Source organism: Meleagris gallopavo, chromosome 6 (genome assembly GCF_905368555.1).
Source record: "Meleagris gallopavo chromosome 6, MGAL_WU_HG_1.1, whole genome shotgun sequence".
In the NCBI taxonomy this organism is placed as follows: domain Eukaryota; kingdom Metazoa; phylum Chordata; class Aves; order Galliformes; family Phasianidae; genus Meleagris; species Meleagris gallopavo.
In genome coordinates this window covers 42297087-42319471 of record NC_139409.1, presented here as the reverse complement: position 1 = coordinate 42319471, position 22385 = coordinate 42297087, and the positions used below count along the sequence as shown (strand labels likewise).

General features: G+C 34.9%; 1 protein-coding gene across 1 annotated transcript in view; it reads left to right on the top strand.

The window, feature by feature from the left end:
* The window catches only part of LARS2 (leucyl-tRNA synthetase 2, mitochondrial), an 81387-nt gene that overhangs the window by 26963 nt on the left and 32039 nt on the right, over positions 1-22385 (top strand). The window contains exons 7-13 of the mRNA XM_019616578.3: positions 1600-1743; positions 10811-10918; positions 11870-12029; positions 14643-14747; positions 17702-17817; positions 18597-18880; positions 22120-22218. Of these exons, the coding sequence (XP_019472123.1) occupies positions 1600-1743; positions 10811-10918; positions 11870-12029; positions 14643-14747; positions 17702-17817; positions 18597-18880; positions 22120-22218 (1016 nt within the window). The remainder of the gene's footprint in view (positions 1-1599; positions 1744-10810; positions 10919-11869; positions 12030-14642; positions 14748-17701; positions 17818-18596; positions 18881-22119; positions 22219-22385) is intronic.

Below are 22385 nucleotides of genomic sequence, written 5' to 3'. Positions count from 1 at the left end.
AAATTTTGCTATTATGAATCATGAGAATATGTCATGCTAAATAATTATACTTGCATAAATCAGTTTGGTTAATTTCCAGAGTTATCACAAGTTTACCTAATATCAAAACAAAAGCTTTTTTTTTTTTTCAACTATTAGTCATAACCAACTTAATACAAGCAAATGCTGATATTACCTCATGCAGCTGACATTTTATTACTTCCTGATGTTATTTTAACTTAGCATGATATTTTTTAGATCTTTATGAATAAGATTGTAACTTTAAAGCCAACTTCATAATGTGTTGCATCATTACTGAAAAAAAGCTTGTGTTCTGAAAGTTATAAAATAGGTCTACAATAGCAGAATATATTGATCACTTATAATTTCCCAATAAACTTTTTGAAGGCTATTGTAAAGACTGTATAATGTTATTGATAGGAAACAGATCGAAGGTAGACAAATTCAAATTCCAGTGATATGTTGAATTCATTCAAGCTTGATTTGAAGATGACTTCATTTTTATAAAAAAATGACTTTAATTCTTTCTTTCATAATGAATTTTGTGTAAATGAGTGTAAGCTATACTGATAACAAAAATAGCAACAGCATTCCTCAGAAAGATAGGGTCTGTACATCTGTTTTTGTTTCTGTGCTCACCAAAATGCTTGTAAAGTGATTGTTGTATTTACTTTTTCTAAGAATACACAGCATAACTACAATTAAGCATTATCAGTTTGGAAACTGACATTTCAGAAGGTCGTCAGTGATGGATGAAATGTGAATAATACAAAAGCAGAGAATGTGGATAGGTTGAGATAGTAAGTTCTCCCAGTACCCAAAGAATGTAAACATTTTAAATAATGTGTAGTGCTTTTTATTTAAGCTGATTTAACTTTGATTTTGTTCAAATAGTAGTAAAACTCAATTTAATAGACCATCACTTCTATCTGTTCATTTTTTCTAGTTAGTGTCTGTCATTGATGCTACTTCTGGAATGACTGTTACAGTCTCTGGATTTTTGTGTGTGATCTTACACCCTTTATCATAAATGATCAGCTAACTTGCTTAGTACTGCGAGGGGGAGGTTTTGCCTTTACTCCCTCCCCACCGTGTCTGAATACAACACTAGTATTCATTTCACTTTAAATTTTCTTTAATACATTTGTGTTGGTAACTGGTAGGAAAGATGATGGCAAAAGTAATTCACACAACTGACAAGAAATGTGTGGAAAATAACAAGTCTTTCACTTCAATATAATACTTCTGTGTGACAATCTCCTCTCATGTTGTATATCCTCAGTCATCTATCCCCTTCAGTCTCACTCTCAACACCTTTGGATTAGTGGTGGACAACTTTTAAGCATCAAACTGTAATTTGCAGTATTGGAAATTGGAACACTTAGCTATCAAACCAGGCAAATGCTGCAAACTGCTTTTTTCTTTTGAACATTCAAAATATGCTCACTTGAATCTGTATTTCTGATGCAAATGGATGTTATAAAAGTGTAGAAAATAGGAGCCCAAAAAATGTTTCTGGATAATCCTTAGTTATCTAAAAAGTAAGAGTCTGTTTTTGAAATAGCTGCTTAAAATATTTTTTTCCTGAAATGATTTCAGGCCTTGGTCAATTGGGATCCAGTAGATCAAACCGTTCTAGCTAATGAACAGGTGGATGACAATGGTTGTTCATGGCGTTCGGGAGCAAAAGTGGAACAGAAGTACCTCAAACAATGGTTCATTAAAACTACTGCGTATGCAAAGGTATGAGGATACTGCTTTTGGAATTTATGGTAGCATTTAAGGAGATGACTCTTTTCCCAGAAATATTTATTAAGCTGAATGTGGTCTTTTATGTCTACATGTTTGCATAATATGTAATTATATAATAATATATGTGATTTGTCCCTTTTCATGTGTGTTTTTTGTTGTGAGCTCAAATTTGGACTGCAACGTACAGCATATCTTCCACATTTATGAGTTCTTAAAAAAAAAAAAGTGTCAACTTCCTCTTTTATCTGGATGAAAACTTTATTCCATTCGAGTGCTCTGTGTTTTGGGACCTCAAGTATAGATTGAGCAAGTTATATCCAATAAAATATTAAAAATTAATCTTTAATAAAGCTCCATATTTAAGAGACCTAAATTCTACCATCTTTTAGGAAGAATGCATGTCGAGTCCGTTCATAATCAAGAGAAAACCTTAGATTTCATGCCTGATCCATTGATTCTCTATGTGCAAAGAGGATAGTTGAGATGTACTTTTTCTGATTGTTCTGGCAGTAAGGGGGGAACAATTGCTGTAGTTGAAGGAAAAATTGAACATGTCTGCACAATCACAAAATGATCACAAGGTTCTGAGCTCTTTATTAGTGCTCTTTTTGTCAGATTTCATGATCACTGTCATGTTTCAGGGTCTGCCCCAACTTACTGTTTGCCTCAGTTTGAGGCTGGAAGTTCTCCAGAGTTTCTACTCTGACAAATACATTTTTTGTCTGTTGTCTTTATAGAAGTTATAGAAAGTAATGACTGATATTTCTGGGTTGCATCCCTGCTTGACCAAATTACTGGACTTTTATTTCCCACTGAGAGAGGTGAATCAGCCTTAAATTTCTGCTAAAAAGAACTCAACCTTGAAGTGGAAACCTTTCAGTAACCTTAAAACACTTTTGGTTTACAGGATTATTACCTTTCGCTCATCCACCCTTCTCTAGGGAGGAAGATCTACCTTTTTGCTTTAGTCTCTAAGTTAAGAAATACAATTGTAGATAAGACATAAGCTCAGTGAATGATCAGGTCTTCCAGATTTCATTATCCAGTAAGTAGGCTTTACTAAAAGCTAAGGACCTTTAATATCCACAACCATTTACCTCCCTGCAAAACATCTCGAGAGACTACTATATGCCCTACCTATTAGAAGATAGAGGGTTATGGTGCAGAAAAGCTGCTTAACATCTCATCATGAGTGAGAGGTGCTTCTATTTCTTATTTAGGGATAAATGTTTGGGTCAACCTCCACCAAACCTTTAAGCATTAATCTAGAGGACAGTGAGTATTCTATGGATCTCTATAAAGCTTCCCAAAAGTTTGTTCTGTGCTTGATTAATATTCTGTAGTTCATACAAATAAGTCAATGAATTATGCCATCCTGCTCTCAGCTCAAGTGCTTTGGCAAGCATTGCCTTCATGTACTACTGCTTCTCAGTGTAATGACAGATGCTGCCAGTTACTAGCAGGTGGTTTGGATTTTCCTCTTCACTCACTTTTCCATTTTTTTGCATGGTCCTGGCACACTTTAAACAGTCTCACTCTGTTTCTTTTGGCAAGGGTTTTGTACATTTGGTTGTTCAGGGGAATTTTTTTTTTTATCCAATAACTGATATTAGATGGGTTTCACAGCTCAGAAGATTAAGATAAAGAAATTTTGGTTTTTATTACTTATTTTTTTCTTTCAAGTTGCAAATGACTAGCTAATATGGTACATTGTGTCTTACCTTCTGAATGGCCTGTGAACTGCAAACTGCAACTGGAGATTGCCCATGTGAGGAAGACGGTCTCTGAGCTATCACTGACGAGATACTTCAGTCTCTTAGAGACAGTGTGTCCACACTGACATAACCAGGAAGCTTCACAGTAGCATCTCAAGAGAGAATGCCGTATCACAGATTTTATATGCTATGACTTTGACTCCTCTATCTGAATACATTGACTAATTTTCCCCAAAACTCAACTTTCCACACACTTATTCCTTACAGTAGTCACTCCAAGTACTTTTCAAGGGGCTTTTATATGACTAGTCCTAAACTAAAGCTAAACATTTTTAACACCTAAATGATTTTAGGATGATAACATTAGTGATGAGAATACCTTCACTTCTGATGGGGGCGTTATTTGTTGTCTTTGTTGTTCCTGAAGGCACTCATCTGCGTAAAGTGATTTACTTGGCTTACATCATGGATGAGAACTACTACCAGTACAACTTCCTTTTTTTTAATGTTCAGAAACTCTGGGTACATATGCTTCTAATCATAAATGAGTAGAACAAATAGTTTTTGATCTTTACCTGACAGTTTATCAATGAATATACCTCTTTAGAAAAATAGCAGGTTCTTTATAGAATCATTTCCCCCTTTTTTTTTTTTTTCCCTTCAGTTGTTTGGAGCTCAGAATTAATATGTATATAGTAACTTTCCTGCAGTTATTTTCAGGAACCTGAAGTGAGCCTTCATACTCCAGCATACTGCAATAACAGAAAGCGTTTTTATACAAGCTGGCCTGAGATTGTGATGATTACTTGTCGTACTTAATATGCCATGCTGCTGTAAGAGGGAAATCTGAGAGGACATTATAAAGATTATCTTTAATGGGACTAGTCATTTTCTATGGTTAATCTTTTTGTCTCAAAGAACAAAAAACAAAAACCAATGCAGAAATAGAAATTCAGCCTTCTAGACTTTGTCTGGGCTTGAGATCTTCATTTCCCATTTCTTTTCCAATTGTTTGGTATACCTCTGTGCATTTCTGCTTCTTTTCAGAGTGACCATAAGGCTAAAGCAAGGCGGTTCCAGATTGATGATGTCCAGATCATTCTGATCTGAAGACCTACAATTTCTGTCAGTAGACTAGCCTCTAGATCTTTGAGCCATGCTGCCAGAATTCCTATCAGTACTCACCTGCCCCTGTATTTCCTATATCTCACAGCTTGAACAAATTCATTGACACAGCAAAGATTTGTTCCTTCTGTAAGATGTTCTTACTATCTTTTTGTAAAGCTAGTAATGTGGGGCTAAGTGGATCAGGCTTTCAGTGAGTTGTATCTACAGAAGTTTCACTACTTTTTATTCTGAAATTTTAAAATGGGAGATGCAAAGAGATTAGCAGACAGCAATTTAATCCTTGCACCTCTGGGGGAAGATTTGTATTTGTTCTCCACGTTAGTTACTTTTGGATTCAGACGGTTAGTAATTTTTTAGTGTGCACTACTTTCCCCTTCCTCTTTCTCCAGTGATGCTTTAATGTGGTTTTGGTACCTCATGGCAGAGCCATGAGGTGACTCTGCTCACCTTTAGCTTGCACCTGCAGTGGTGACTACTATTCCTTTAGAAAAGTTTACAGAAATTTAGGACCAAATGCCAGAAAGCTCCACCTTTCTTGACCTTTTCCTGCAGCAAGGCTCTCTGCAAAGCACTTGTTTGTTCCAGAAGTTATCCCTGGATTTTCTTTAACTTAACACAGTGAGACAGCACATTGAAAAATGCTTTATTTCTGGTATGTGACACCTTACCCTTATGGATTAGAGGAAAATATAAGTCTTTATACTGTAACCATTTTTTGTAGACAGGGATCCATTTAAAATATATTTAATGAGTCTGTTATTCTTTAGTTCTTCATGCAAATTACCAGCTAGCAATAGTAAGTGAATGATATGGATGCCTCCAATTTATTTTCTATTTGGAGCATCCACAAATTATCTTGATGTAACTATACAACCTATTTATATTGCGTATTGATGATCTTTCTAGCCATCTGTGTTTCTCTTTCACCCATTTGTCTTTCCTGTTTTTTTTCCCTCTGTCTCCCAACCTTAATAAAAATAAATTCTGTGAACATTAGTCTTCATCTGCATGCTTTATTTACTACTCAGGTAGCAACAAGGCACTACCTGATCAGTGATGGGTGGTGAAATCATTTTCTGTGCTTGCAGTAGTCTGTGTTTAATTTATATGCACACAGTATCTTAGATTCCTGTTGCGTCCAAAGGAACCACCTTCTGTGGATTTGCTTTGAATTCTTTATTTTTTCCGCACCTGTTCCTAGTCCTTCTTTGAAACAAAAAGTGCAAACAGACAAAGCAGCATTTAGTCACATAACGTACCATTGGCAGTGTGGTTTTTTTTCAAAGGGCGTAAGTACTGACCATTCTTTAAACATTTAGCAGGAAGTATTTTAGTTACCTAAAGTTACAGAGTAATCGTGACCCATTTTTTAAATCTTTAAATTTTAGATCTAAAAAGGTCTAGCGGCTTGGATGGATTTTCAAAGGACGTTTTATTTGTCCTTTTTTCCTTTTGACAGACTTCTTTGATAAAATTACAATGCCTTAACTGCGATGGCATTATTATTCAAATTGTTGTCTGTGCGTTTAAAATGTTTTAAGCTAAAACATTTAGTTGCTATGGTTACCCAGCTGAATCTGTAGGCAGATTCATTGGAAAAATCGATCTGGAAATGTTAGCATGTTCCCTGTGTATCTGTAAATTGTTATTACTGTGGTGGTGATTTCTTTAAAGCACAGTCAGCGTAGTCCACAAATCAGAACTTGTGGGGTCAGTGTTTGCATTGCACCTGTTCTTCCAAAATTAATTGCATACAATGCATCTTTTTATATTTTACCAAAATTTCTGGAATTTTCAAAAGCAATTTAAAAAATTGAATGATTGAAATAACTAGAGAATACTAAAAATAAATAAATAAAGTAGGAGCAACTTTGAAACTTCATGTTTTGCCTTCAATCTTCTCCCATTTTGCACAGCATGAAGATAGTTTAAATACTGGGGAAAATAGACAAGGCCTATAAATTTCTGCCTAAATTTTTATAGTTGCCATACAGCAGTCTTTTCTTCATTATTCAATTTGTGCAGGCCTGTAGAGACAAATCCTTCTCACTTTCTGTAAGTGTATAACACCAGAAGATCTATTAGTTCTTTTCCAGCTTTTTTTTTTTTTCTGTTACCACTTCATCTGACAGCCTCTTTGGTCTGAATATAATTTGAATTTTTACATAATAGTCTTTTACTTGATTTTCTTGCTTTTTGTTTTTTTCCTGTGTTATTAAAATGGTTACTTTTTTACCCTGTAATGAAACTGAAGTACTGCATTTTAGAATGTTAAGAATATTGTCAGTACTTTGCATTTCACAGTGAGAGGTAATGCCTCATCGTGATGAGGAATGCTGGCTCCTTAGTTCTTCATGCTGGATGTGTGATTTTTCACTTCCTGTACTTGGAGTCTGGCTCACAGTTTTCTACTTCTATCAGAATGGGCTTGATAAAACTTGCTTTGAAACTCTTCCCCTTTAGTCATGCTGAGAGCTCTCTTGGCCAGGGACCAAGAGCTCCATCTCTTAGTGCTTCGTTAATAAAGAAATGACACCTGTTTTGTTTGCTTGGCAAGACAGGAAAGTGTTGTGTGGATTTCTGGGCCAGGCTGTGCTTTCACTCTAGTACAAATGCAGCGTATCACATAGTGCTACAGTAATATGAATTTAATTTCCTTTTGGTATGAGATTAATGCAAACAGTAAGAGCTAAGTACTACTAAAAATGATAGCAATTCTTTTAAAGAGCTTTTATATTTACAGAATCATTTATTCTTTTTTTTTCCCCCCAAAGATACACTTTGCTGTGCTGGAAAGAGAATGTTTTCACTTAGGCATTGCTACAGTGAGGCTGAGAAGAACTGTAGAAGAGAACCCTGGCCTTATTTTTGGTATTTGAGATGTCAGTTATTTGTCTCAGCTACATGTAGTCAAACCAGAGATGTTTGTTGACCATGGATTATATAAGAGAAAAACTGCTGACAGTTCAGACATGCAGAAGGGAGGACTGGAATCAAACATAGTATCTGTGTTATTACTCCTTTATATATGTTTTCACTATACTTCACACCTGGGAAGTAAGAGTTGAGAGTGACCTATGACATTACAGAGAGTAACTACTGAAGATAGAAAGAAAACAACCAACTAAAAAAACCCAACACCACCAACCAAAAAAAAACAGAACAAGAAGAGATTTAAAACTACCAACAGAAGCTGTACCATATAATCACAACTGGAACCGTGCAAGAGAATGCAAAATAAAGTAGTGGGCATCTTAAATTTAATTTCCTGTACTTTAGTTAGTATATTGCATTTTATTAAATGATTCTGTGTAATCTTTAGTTTATATTTGGAAAAGCTCTTTTGGGAACTTGGTCGAATGAAGTGAATAATTTTGTTTTAATCCAGACATCTTTAATTTTTTCCTACTTTTCCTTAGAAAAAAATGCTTCTGCTTTTAATTTTAATTTTGTTTAGTAAAAGACAGTTTTGTTTTGCTATTTAATTAAGTGCTTTTGAAATTAAACCTTCTATGACATTTTTTTACTGTTCATTTAAGAAGCTTCAGTTAAGAAGTGAATTTGTGAAACTTCATTAGAGTGAATTCACTGAAAGCATAGTAAATTTTTAGCTTTAAAGTTTATATCTAGTGTTTCATTTTATTGCATTTATTACCACAGAGAAGCTGGAATACTCTTAAATACTCTTATTCAGTATGAAATTAATGGAAGGCATTGCTCACACTGAAATTTTTATTTCCCAGAGTTAGAAAGTGAATTTTTTAGGTGCTGATCAGAATTCACCCTTTTTGAACTACGAGCAGGGGAACTTTTAGGAAATTAGATACTCTTGGGAAATTATAAAACATTTCTATTGTTTGATTTAGTGTTTTCTCTTTTGTCTGAAGATTACTAAACAGCTAAAAGTTGTTTCTCAATAAATCTTCAACTGACCTAACAGTGGGGTATGTGAAATTGGTTATCTACATTCAGGATAGGATGCCTTATTTCTAGTTTTAGACTTGGCCACCATTATCCATGATGAATTCACAGCGAGCTTCTCTTGATTTTATGACTCTGATCATCTGTACTGGTTGACTTTCATCTTATAGCTACACCAGAATTTTCTAGTTGCTTAGAAAGAATAAAATAGTCCTGTGGAGCGTTAGTTTACCTTCAGCTTCTCCAGTACCTAAGTCAGTCTTTCTTGAAGATGTAGGAGCCTTGAAGAACAGAAATGCATTATGAAGAGAATAATTGGGCTCAGGCAAACTATAGCCTATAGCTTCTAATCAGGCTTGCTAAATAGAGTTAAAATGGTTAACACAGTGGTATTAAGGATCTTGATGTAATAATCCTACAGTGAAAAATCCAGGCAGTTTTTCTGGCAAACAATTATAGACCATACAGCTTCAGTAGAGCACATGCACACTTCAGCGTGTCTGCCAGCAAAAATGAAATGTAGATTAGGAAGGATATCCAAGTAGAGATTTTATAAAAGTCTGCTTAGTGTGTCCAACCAGTTCTGTGTATTGGCCCAATTTCATACTTTCTAAATTGCATAAAGTTCTTCCGAAGAATGTCTCCAAGTATAGTATATATAACCAGATATTTCTTATTGTTTGGCAGATATATTTATACATGGATTATTCGCAGCAAATAAATCTCAGTTGTCTCTGGGACCTTGAAATTAATGAAATAAGGAGATTTAGGCAATCTTTGTCATTCAGTACACTTGCAATTGTGAACTAAAGCTCATTAAGGTTACTGTGTGATTAAAAACCTTCCAAAACTTTACCATACTTTTATTTATAAACCATCAGAGAAGGAATTTGATTCTTAAGGATGTAGAAAGCTATATTAATCCCAAATGATGATGTAATAGTATGTTTTATGAAGCATATGTCCTTTATTTTACTTTGAGTGATGGGTATGCAACAGAGTATTAACTAGAATGCAATCCTTTTAACATCTTTTATGCATCTCATTTTACTAATATGAATTTTATATTCTCTAATTATCCTCCTTCCAACAATTTAATTTGAGCAGCATGTAGTACGTAGTGTCCATCTTTGTGGGTTGCTAGCTGTTAATGAGACAATAAAGAGCATGTATGTTTGATGTTGGAGTCACAACTAATGAAAAAAATCCTCAACATGTTGCCTTATTCTGAGATTTTAACTGTAATTGTTCAACATATCTACCATCTGTCCTAGTGACTCATGCCTCTGGCTGTACTTCTGCCGAAGGAAAGATTTGGGACATTTATGGAGTATTCATAACAAAAATTTCAAGTGCTTTGAAGTGAAAATTGAGATGAACTTTAAGTTATCCAACCCTTTGTACCTCTTCTTTGATTTTCTATGGATTTCTTTTCCTAAAAACATACTGGCTCAAATTCTTTAGGCAAGTACTAGTTGGAGTAGTTCATCATGCTTCCATACCGTATATTAGAAAGCACGTGAATGTATGGATCTGTATTTGCTGAGTGCAGATGGTCACAGACTTTACAGGTCTGGCTGTGGAACATTCTAGCGAACAAAGGAGCCAACTTTTCATTTTCTCTACTCTGTATTTCAAAGCTGTTCTAATATAGCCATATTTTGAATGTAATGTAAATCCTTATTATTATGGCTTGATTTCTTATTTGTACAACATCACATCATCCTGAAGATCCTCCTCAGTTTCAGAGCCTACTGTGCTCAAGAAAAGATGAGTAAAAAGTATTTAAAAGTGGATAGATAGCTGGAAAACATCTTGCCATTTTAAGTCAGAGCTTGAAAATTTTAGGATGTATAAATGTCTTTTTTCTGACTGCCATCTCTTGTTGTCTTGAACAACTAATCCATTTGTAGCCATTATACCTGCAAGCACATATCTTATGTATCTGTAGTTGTGTTCAGCTAATTAGGTTGCTCACAGTTCTTACAATTTACACCCATTAGGAATATTTTCTGTGTCTATTTTCACTCAAGGGTTCTGTGTTTGAGGTTCAGTCTGTTCAAAGTCATATCCTCTTTTAGTAACAATAGGATATCTGTTGGACACATTGTACCTCTCACGTGTGCCATGTTAGTTTTTCTCTGAAAGAGATTAATTTGAGTCAGTATAAAAATATCTCTTCTTGTCTTTTACCAGCACTGCATTGTTTTTCTGTTAGTTATAATTAAACCCATAATCTTAATTTGCATGCTTGTAAGAGCTGAACATCATATTTTTTTCTTTTATTGCATCAGGCTATGTTTGATGCTTTGTCTGACCTCCCTGAGTGGTATGGTATAAAAGAAATGCAAGCAAATTGGATAGGTGATTGTGTTGGATGCTCTCTTGACTTCTTGCTGAAGGTGAGTCAGAAATTTCAATACTGCTGTCTTGGCTATATTGAATACAACCCCTGAAACGCATGATGGGATGGATTTTCAGACATAAAAACCTTGAAACCTACAAAAGGATAATATTATATGCTCATGCCCAGACCTGCACTGATTCCTGAAGAACGTTTGTTGAAGTGATATTTCTTGTTGTCTTGCTTAGGAAAGCATTTGTGTGTTCAGCTGAAAAATTGGATGAAAACTGTCTGTATTAGTACAAAAATACACGCCAGCTACTAAGTTGTATTTTTATCAATTATTTCTGAAAATGTGCATCAAAACCTGCTGTAGAAGAATCTCCTTCTGAGACCACCATACACTCCACAGTTAATTCACATGGAACATATGAGTGCAGTGATTTTTAAGCAGCCCTCAGGGTTTATCACTCACATTCTGTGTCCAGTTGCTTTAACGTAGTGCCACCTTTTCCAGCTTTTATAAATCTTTTCCTGTACGAGTTGCAACATGGACTTCATCAAAGAAGTGTAGTAGAAAGCCTAGAAGCTGAGAAAGTCTAAAATTCTCTTTAAATTTCAGAAGCAGCATCTCATTTAGGTGAGCTTGGCCATTGCCATTTGTCAGAAACAGGGGGTATACATTAAAAGTGAATAGAAAGACTTAATCAGGGATTGAGTCTGGCTCAATAGTACCATGAAATATTACACACGATTTTACAATGTTTATTTTACTTATATTTAAATAAATTATAAAAGCAACATTCTCAATGTCTTAGAAGTAAATTTTGTCAGAATTTGATTCTGGAAACGCCATGTAGTAGGAATGTGTCTGGCTTTGTTGTTTAGAATTGCATATTTCTATAGGGTATTGTAAATTAGTTATTTGCAGAAGTAGGAAGGGAAATTTAAAACCACTGTACTTCTAATGGAGAAGAAAACACCTGGGACATTTTTGATTCTTTTTCAGGTTAATGGTGAAGTATCGGGAGAGAAGCTGGCTGCTTACACCTACACTCCTGAAGCCATTTATGGAGCTTCCCATTTATATATCTTACCGAGTCATAGACTGCTGCATGGAAATAGCAGTCTGAAGGAAGTCTTTCAGAGGGAGTTCATCCCAGGGAAAGGTGATATTTTTCTCATTCTGCACCTTGTTACAAAAGAGTATCAATCTTAGAGAATGATCTTCAGAAAATATGAGTCCAGCTGAGCATAAACTGTTCCTGTTGAGAGGGAACATTTCCTTTTGATCTTTTGTACATGTCAGATAGTATCACAAAAGCCTGTCTTGACTTCGGATATGGTAACAGTAGCTATGCTTGAATTCTTACTCCTTATAATGTCTGTAAAACTTCACAGTATAAAAGTAACGGAACAGATTCTTGTTTCTTCACATAATAGAAGCGAATAGTCAGAATCTGACTGTGAGCACATTGCAAATCTCACTGCTATACGGTAATTTGTCATTAGCACAGACTGGAACCAGCTCTTGCACAAGCAACGATCTATTCCCTGCATAGAGAATATGTAGGACTTCAGATGATTACTGTGTAGCAAAGTGGATTCTGATATATAGCAAAGTAATACTGTGCTGTAGAGATCCGCATTTAATGCAAGATTCCAATTAAGTAAATTCAGAGTAGCCCTATAGTAGGTCCTGGCATGCAAATACAATCAAGTGGTAATTCTTTTCACTAACTAGTATTAATTGGTCTCCTGTATGTGGTAATTCTTTTCATTAATCAGTGGTAATTGGTTTCCTGTATGTTCCTACCTCATACATACTCTGTACTCAACATCCTTGACCTACTATGCTTTATTGTTTGGAAAACCTGAAATTTACAAGAATTACCTTAGCTGAGGTAATCTTGCTTTCTTTCCCTTTTGTTGCTATCTTGCCCTTTCTTTCTTGACTGTACATTCTCATTTAAATAATTAGAATGATATGTTTTTATGTTTTCTAGGTGAGAAAAAAAGGATGTAATATGCCAAACTAACTTAAGGTTCTTACAGTTGTGCTCTTGGAGTATAGCTTTGTATTTTATTAGAGCTATCCTTCTCTATTACGTGAAGACAATTATCATTTAAATAGAAGTGAGCAACCAGTTTTCAGAAACTCATTTTTTAGCCAAGAAAAATATATTTTAACCTTAGAATGTGGTAAGTCTCCTAGTTTTACCGGTGTGAGATGTCTGAAATAAAGACATGACCCCTATATTGTTCATTAGCTCATTGTAATACCAAACATACATTCTTTTACATTTGTAACTGTAGTTTCATTTCTTTATCGCTATTGTACTAAAGATGAGAGCAGGTGTGTAGAAGAAAGAACATCTTTGTAAACTGGAGAATTATTATTTTGGTTTTATTTTTTAAAATCAAAATTATTGCTGTGTGGGAGAGAGAAGTTATTTTTAAGAGCAGACTGCCCTACCCACTCTGCTTCCTGTGCATGATGCTTTTTGCTTAGCTGTTTTTAAAAAGAGAAAGTACTTCTGTACATTTTTTTAAACAAAGCAGGAAAGCTAAGTGCAATGATTTGAACATAAGAAATTTTCTCTAGTATAGGGATATCATTGAGACCTGAAAAATTAAAAAACAGTAGTCAAAGTAACTAAGTATTTTGTTTGTGTTAAAAAGACAGTTGAGGTATAGTAAGCCTATTCTATAAAGTACTGTTATTTTATTTCAAACAGACTTTGTACGTAGCAGTACAAGCCTCAGACTTTCTTTGGTTTTCCACAAAGATAGGTGAAAGAAAACTCCATAGTGGTCTGTATTTTTGTTATCAAATTGAGTCAGATCCCCGAAGCAGCAATTTTGTACCTCATTCCTGCAAAATAAGAATTAATTTCAGCTACTGTATGCAAGTCTCTAAAATTAGATCTTAGAAGTGAGGCCTTTTATACTTTATACTGTCCACTAAAAGTCCTGAGACCCTGCTTACCAGGAGCAGGCATATTGACACAGAGCCTTTGGCTTTCTTTACTGTTGCATAGATGATGTGCAATGGCTCTTTACATATTAGTTTGGGAGCTGCTTTAAGCTGTGAAGGCACTACAATTTTAGAAATGTGTCCAAATTGAGATCTCGGTTTTGAGTCCCCCCAGTTTAGACTATTCAGATTAGATTTTCTTCTTACCAGGCCAGCAAAGAAACACAATTTAGTTTATCACTGTTCTCACCCTTCATTCTCTTTCTCTGTCTTCCCTGTAGACTTTTGATTCCAAGATGTTGATATAAGCCTATCTCTAATATCAGTGTGAATACAATTAGTTATTTAGGTTTTCTTCTTACATTGGTCACTGCTGTGTAGAAGAGCAAGTCATAAGTGTGTCTATGCTCCCCATTTGTATCATCTGAATAACGGAATGGTTTTGCTGAATTTTGAAATGATGCTCGTGACTCTGCAATTCACAACTTAGTAAATTCGTACAACTTTGAAGCAAGCCTGCGTTTTGGTCAAGGACTTGGGTTTTGTTGTTTTTTTTTTTTAATTTCAGCCCAAATCTCACTTAGTTTTTTATTCAGATTCAGATGTTTGGTATGTTTTCTAGTCATGAAAATGTATCAATTAGTGAAGGTTTTAATAGCTTTTTAGAAATGCAGTTAGGTTTTTTATTTTCTTCTTTTCAAAATTCATAATATTTCTTGTATAAAATAAGCTGAGTTTTAATCGTAAGTAATGTTATTAGCATATCTTCTGCCATATGTTACTTACCATGATCATTTGTTTTCAGACTCACTTACTTCTGTGACAGCTGTGAACTTGCTTACCAATCAAGAGGTTCCTGTAGTAATCTCAGCAAAAACAAGTTTTGAGAATTATCTTGATACTAAAATAGGTATGCAACAATTATTGTGTAACTGGAATACAGTAGCTTTCAGCTTCTGTGATAAATCTTTGGACATAGGGATTCTCTTATGGACTTTGGAATTCTGTTCTTCATTACTGCTCTTCATTAATGAAGAAGGATGGGTAAAATAGCTATGTAGAATCTGTCTGGGAGAATGATATACAAGATGATATATCTTAATGGAAATATCATAAAATTAGTTCATTTAATGAGCTAAATTTAAGGATCTGTATATCTTTGGAGGGCTGATTACCTATAGGACATGTGTATTTGATTCTCACCGTTCTTAATCAAAACATAACTGTACCATTGTTTGACATAAATATTGTCCAAACAAGACAGATTATTTGCTTTAAAAAAAAAAAATTGTCATACATTTATGTAAATTACATGAATATTTAAAGAGAAATGTTTCAAAGAGATTTCGCCCAATAAACATACAAAAGTTCCAAGTTTGAGTTGAATCTGATAATATTTGTGTTGAGATCAGAAGAAGAGTTCAGAATAGGTTAGAATTCTGTTCAGGTAGTCCTGGACAGTTATCTTAGGCCCTTTCTCTAAAGGAGTGATTCCCATAACTTTAAACTCCTTATTTAAGATTGGGGTTCCTTCCTTAAGCAGAGAAAGCAGGGCATTGGTAGAGGATAATCTGAATTTACTGAAATGGTCTTCTCAGAGTTGTCCTATGAAGCAGCCACTTTTACTCCTTTCCTGAAGGAGCCTAGTCCTAGGAAGCCTAGTACTTCAATCTAGACAGGTAAGTACATGTGCTTAGATGATGTGACAACAGTTCTAAGTAAAAAATTTGAGATTGCACTAAGTTTTACTAATTCCGTCCATTTTAATCTGCAAGGTTTATCTTGAACAACAGCAGACACCAAGCTTTTCGCTGACTGTTGGGTTTTTGCCCCCCCTCATTACACTACCTTCCTAAGTCCTTAACTCTCCTTTATTGCCTCCCTGTGGTTGTTACTTCTGCCCTGGTTCTACTAGTCCTATTTCCTTTACACTACTGCCAGTGTTGGCTTTTGTGGCACAACAGCTGAACCAGCTGATTGTGAAGAACCACGTAGGTTTCTGTACCATGCCACTAAGTATTGCTTTTACTGGGAATATTGTGCAGAAATGTCTTGGATGACCCTCACAGGGCCGATGGAAATCATCCACTTGGGCTATGTACCTTCCTTACAATATGTCCACATCTTCCACTTTAGGAGTTAATCTCTTTTTGAAAACTAGAACCTTCCCTTGCGTTTGAGAAGCCAAACAGTTGAGATACCTAATCTTATTTTTCATTAAAGGCTTCCAGCTTGTTCACAGGCATGTGCTCTGGCCTTATGTCTGTTGGAAACAGCCCAGATCTTTGAAGGAAGTTCTGGATGCCAGCTATTGAGCTTGGTGAAAGTACATTAATAGCATCATCATTTCAGCAGAAGGAACACCAAAAAGTGGGATATCCTTTTTTCCACTTGTAGAGCATATTGTGACGCCAGCTGTTGTAGGCTGCAGGGCTCTTTGACAGATTAGGATACATAGATTGTGCTGTAACAGAGCCTTTAAATTGCTGGAGCTTATTTCTGCGGAAAAGATTAAGTAGTGATTTTGTCTTTTGTTAGTTAGGGAGTTAGATGCCATAGGGGAGCTTTGCTTGGTTTTCTTGAGTTTTCTGCTTCCAAATTTCTATGTATTAACAGAGTTTATATATTTGGGAATTTACCATAGCAAACATTTCACTGCCTAAAGAAAGATGCTTGATAAACTGGTTTTCAATCAAGTAGCTTGTATGTTAATAATTCTAATTTGTGTAGCAGTATCTTGAGAGTTATTACAGTTTTCACCAACCTGATGTTTGCACTGGATTGTTAGAATAAGCTTCTTTGTCTTTTAAAGATGACCATAATTGTGCAAGATTGTTCAAAATATTAAGTGAATTATCACCAAATTCAAAGGGAAAAGATATTCAGAATAGTATATCTCAATTTGGAAATAATACATCCGATACTAACAGATTTATTCTGAAATAATATTGAAATAATGAAGTTAAGACATTTCTTAACTCACTCTGAAAGACAGTCCTCCAAAGTAGAAAAAAAATATGTATTTTAAAATACCTGCAGCAAAATCAGAGGAAAGATGTCCTCATCAATCAATATGAGTGAGAAATATTTAAAGATAATATGTCATTTTGTGATGCTGGTGAATTACTATAATAAAAAGAAGTGAGTTAGGGGAACACGTATTCAAGATGTGTGGCCAACCTGAATAATGAGATGTGAAAAGAGATTAAGCATCAGGTGCTTTAAATACAGTGATTTCTAGGACTTCATTTCACGATAGGAAGTGCTCTCACAAACTATATTCTGAATAGAAATTTGGAAATTTGGTGTTATTCAAATTGTTTTATTGAGACTATCAACAAATCATGTGTTTCTTAATGGGTTCAAAGATAATAATGTTAGAGACAACTGAGTTCTTGTAAATTTTAATACCCTATTACAGAAGAAAAAGATGACATTTACTATTAAAACAAGAGGAATGTTTAATCTGTTTGTTTAGTGTTTGTCATATTAGCAAATTGAATTCAAATTTGTATTATTTAAATACATTTTTGTTATATCTAGTAAATATAACTGTTTAAAAATAATTATTTGTCTAAATTGTATTGCTTTATTTTTAGCCTCTTTCTGAATTATCTAATTTTCAGCCTGCTCGGGCATAGGACATTGATTAACATTTGAAATACTGAGAAAATGTGTCTTAATGATTGCTGCTTGAATTTTACTGCTTAAAGAACAGAAAAACATTTTTACAGTTCTTGCATTTTCAAACTCTTGAGCAAACATAAATCATTATACGGAGAATTTCATAGAGATAAAATGTTTTATCATCAAACTGATGATTGATATCCCTGTTAGTCAATTCCAGATATTTTTTTCCCCTAGGAATTCCTAGTACTAGTGCCGAAGATGCTGCAGTAGCAAAGAATCTGAGCATTTCTTTCACTGAAGTCATTGAAAAACTGCCAGATGGTTTGGAGAAAGTCATTAATTCAGGGGAGGTGAGTATACAAGTTTGGAGTTCTTCCCAACTTATAATATCAATGTAAACTGTTTTCTTGAATGTGCCAAATACTGCACGATTAAAGAGGTTTCTACTTTTTAAGGCTCGAGGTAGATGTGTATGCTATCAAATTTCTAAGAATTTAGTCATACAATCACAGAATAGTTAGAATTTGAAGGGACCTTAAAGACCATCCGGTTCCAATCCTCCTGCTGTGGGCAGATATGCTATACAGTAGACCAAGTTGGAAAGATGCATTTAGTAGAATATGCACTTTGTGTCTACTGTTTGATAAAAGGTAGGGTCTAAATGTTTAGGATGCATTTGGGAGTAATAAATTCAGTAACCCAAAATGAACACAGAAAAATGGTTTACTGTTCACGTTTCCTCAGACTGCACCTTGTGTTGGTGAACCTTTGGAAGTTTCAGCATAAAGCAGTTGATTAAAATATCAGCAGTAAATGTAGTTATGTGTGTAATGTATAAATCTATTTCATCTGTAAAGGCTGAAGAGATCTTTCTAAGCACTGTTCTATTCAGACTGTCAAGAACATTATCATTAGAGCAAGAAACTTTAAATAAACTAAGTAGCTAGTATGTGAATAGTCACTTGGATAGGAGGATATTAAGAAATGAGATGGAGAACATTCATGTGAGGTTCGTAAACTTTAATTTTCTGAAATTACTTTTGTGAAATTTTGTCTATTCCTGCATTTTCATTGATAAAATGTATGACTTTTTTCCATGTTATTCTGTTTCTCTTTTTTTTTTAATCAGTTCACAGGCATGACTCGACAAGATGCTTTAAAAGCTCTTACCCAGCAAGCCAAAAATAAAGGAATAGGTGGAGATCTAATGAGTGACAAATTAAGGGACTGGTTAATATCTCGACAGCGGTACTGGGGAACACCTATTCCTGTCATCCACTGCCAAACATGTGGCACTGTTCCAGTGCCTTATGAAGACTTACCTGTGGTGCTGCCCAATGTAACCACTTTTACAGGGAAGGGAGCATCCCCTTTAGAAACTGTTCCAGAATGGGTGAACTGTGCTTGTCCAAGGTGAGAGAACACTGCATGTACTGCAGGCTGGGAGAGATTGCTTGTTTCACGTGCTCTTTCTTTAAGTGTTGACAACTTAGCACTCTGACACAGAATACTATTCCAGAAGTATAGTTTATCTGACCCAGTGTTGTTGTTTTTTCATCTTTCATACTCTGTAAAACTCTGTATTTGCTACAGGCACCCAATGGTATTTCTTTATAAACAAGCTGAAACAAACCTCGTTCTTATTTGGAAGAAAGAAAACAGGGAAAACAATTATTTTGTCCATGCCCTCAATTTCTTGACAGTATCTCTCACTTCATTTACTGCAAGAATTTCCATTATCTTTCACCAGCAGAGCTCATATAGAGCTTGTGGTGTTTATTTAATTATTTCCTTTTGGTAAGAAAACTAACATCATATATTATTATTAAGAAAATGAATACCTTATCAGCTATATAATTCTTTACCACAGAGGATCGTATTCACTGTACGTTACAGATGACAGCATGTAATTGACATCAAAGGAGATATTAAGTATGTGCATCTTGTCTGTGTTGTACTATTTATTTGTAATAGCCCAACTGTTAAAGAAATGAAACAGATCAAATTAAGTAGCAAGAAATATGTCACGAAAATCAGATGACTGATCTTGAGGACTGCTTAAATGCTGTGTCCTTTGAGATGTATCTATATGTTTTGCAGAAGGAACTTTTAGAATATGAGTTATCCCAGAGAAGTTTTTCATCAGCGATGTAATGCAATATTACTGCTAACAGACTGACCAAATGGAAAGTACGTTGTCAGTCTGCCAGGCAAGAGGACCAGACATAAATGGCCGTAGGGCTCTCATTGATAATGCAGCAGTTTCACAACATCTCACTTCAACATTTGCAGGGTAGAATGTTGATATGGTTTTCATTACTAACTAGGTAGCTTAGGCAAAGCAGTTCTGTGGTTCTCTGGAAATGTGTATTTTGACCTTTGCTGTTAACATGTATTTTAAGTCAAACGTGTTTCTTTTCATGTTTCTGCACAGAGCATTTCTTCTCAGATACGCCTCTTTAATAAAATTTCATATAATAACCTATTTTAAAGTGTGATTCTTGCAGGGAAGCCTTACTAAACAAGATCCTCAGGTTTAGTCAAGTCCCCAGGAATGCACAGGTCTAAAATCCCTAATTTTATCTAATTTTTTTTCCTGATTTAATTGAAAGTTACTTTAAACGCTCCTGGCTTCTTTCTGTGTTTAATTCAGGTATTGTTTTATTGCTAACTTTGCAACTATGTCATTTTAATGTATAGCAAATCTTTATTGCTTCTGTATAGTTATTGTGGCCACCCTACCTTCAGGTAGATAATCAAGGGCATTTGTTTAGTTGGAGATCATGATGTAGAGAATCAATTTCTCAGTTTTTAATATGTGGTGGTTTACTGAAATTAACTTTTTTTAAATTCTAACTTTTATTTGGCTTTGTATTTTTACATAACTGACAGCTGTCTTCAGTATCAGTCATCCATTTGTGTCTGCTGCAGTTTCAGATCCTTTGATCTATTGCCTTTGTGTGCACAGTCTTCCATACCTCCTGTTTTCCCTTGCTCTGAGATGTTATGTCATCCCTTCCTTTAGTCCTTCTCTCCAGTAATAAGATATTTTCTCATTAATTGCATTTAATACCTCAAATTAATAAGGAAAGCGAGATGGAAAAATATGAGTCTGTGAGTACTCACATCTGAGTTACAATAATGTAAGCAATTACGAGTGGAAAGAGATGTCTAAGTTATTCATTGTTATACAAGTTCAGGTAATTATGTTAGTTGTCTGAAGATCATCTAATCTGATTACAGTATTGTGCCTGTTGTATGAATTTTGAAAGATGCCCATGCTGCTTCTGTGTTGATGAGCCATGTCCATTTAGAGTACGAGCAACAGCAGAGACAGCAGAGGCATGAGACAAATACAATTGTGATTCAATTACTATAAAGTATTCTTGATTTTGACTGACAAGCCCTGCTGCTTCCAGTTTCATGTTGGAGAAGTCCCTGCTCATATGTATGATTTAATAAAAGGGCTATTCTATATTAAAAAGTAAAATTATTTTGCTGCATTATTCCTGTAGAAAGAAAATTTTGCTGATAGAGATAGATGTGAGGCAGAGAAAGGGGGGGAAAATACTGAAGGATGATAGTCTCATCAACCTGCCCTGACAAGCAAAGCAAAGCAAGGCTGAAGTATCAGGCAAAAAGGCAGATACAAGTTGCTGCAAAAACATAAAGCTTGATGATTTTAACTAAAGATGCAGCTGGAAAAATTAAATAGCAACAGCTCATTTATTATGCATATCTATTCTATTAAATTTACATGCATTTATAAATTGTATACGTTTGTTACATATAGCCATATAGGTATTTATTATGCATATTGCATACAAGTTTGCCATGGGCTGCAAAATTTTGTTTTAGAGAAGTCTCATTCTTTTAGCATTACAAGCTGTAAAGAGAGATCATTTGCAACAAATGACAATTCATTAAATGTGATGATTGATGATTATCGACTCCTACAAACAAATTATTTGTTTGGGAGAAATTACAGGAAAATTACCTGAGCTTCTAGAATATCTTTTAGAACTATTTCTCACTGCTGTCAGTATAACTCCTTGCAAAATAAATAAATATTATTATTATTAGTTTAAATGTGCTACATGTTCTGGAAGAGATTTGATGCATCTCAGTGAAAGCTGAAATTGAATTAATTATTTTATTTTTTCCTGGAGATTATGAGTGGAATCTGAAAAAAACATTTTGTAAAGATAATCACCTGCTCCTTCTGCTGATTGCTTTTCACATGGTTTGTCTGCTGGTGCCTAACTAGTGAGACATATATTCAGTACCCATTAACCCTATGACAAAATATTCTTGTCTTTGCTATAAGACTGCTTTTTTTTAATAACATTTCTTAAAAAAATTACAGGAATATGTGATTGAGAAGACTTTTATGTGCTGTACAGTCTGCTGTTGCTTCATCTTACAGCTGCTCAGCCTTTTGTTTTGCATTTTGTTTTGTTTGGGAGGGAAGGGGAAGGAGAGTGTGCGCCTGTTCCTTACATTGAAGTTTTTCTGAACATATCACTTTTCAAAGTGGTCAGACTCTTTCAGTTTTAAAATTGAATTTCTTTATGACCATTCCATATGTGTTTATTCTGTTGACAAGGTTGACGCTTCCTTAACAATAGCTGCTGTCTTTCTCTCCTGCTCAGATGTAAGGCAGAAGCTAGGAGAGAAATTGATACCATGGATACTTTTGTGGATTCTGCTTGGTATTACCTGAGATACACAGACCCTCACAACACTGTCAGGTAAGGGGTCCAGATACAAAGCTGCCTGGTGGGCAAGCCTGGCTTACTGAATATAAAGGAAAAAACAGGCCGGATCCACTAGCACTTCTAGCTTAACTGCCGTTGCAGAAGTCAGTTTAAACCTGTGCAGTAACCTGATTTTTTGTCTGCTCTATGGCCTGAGGAAA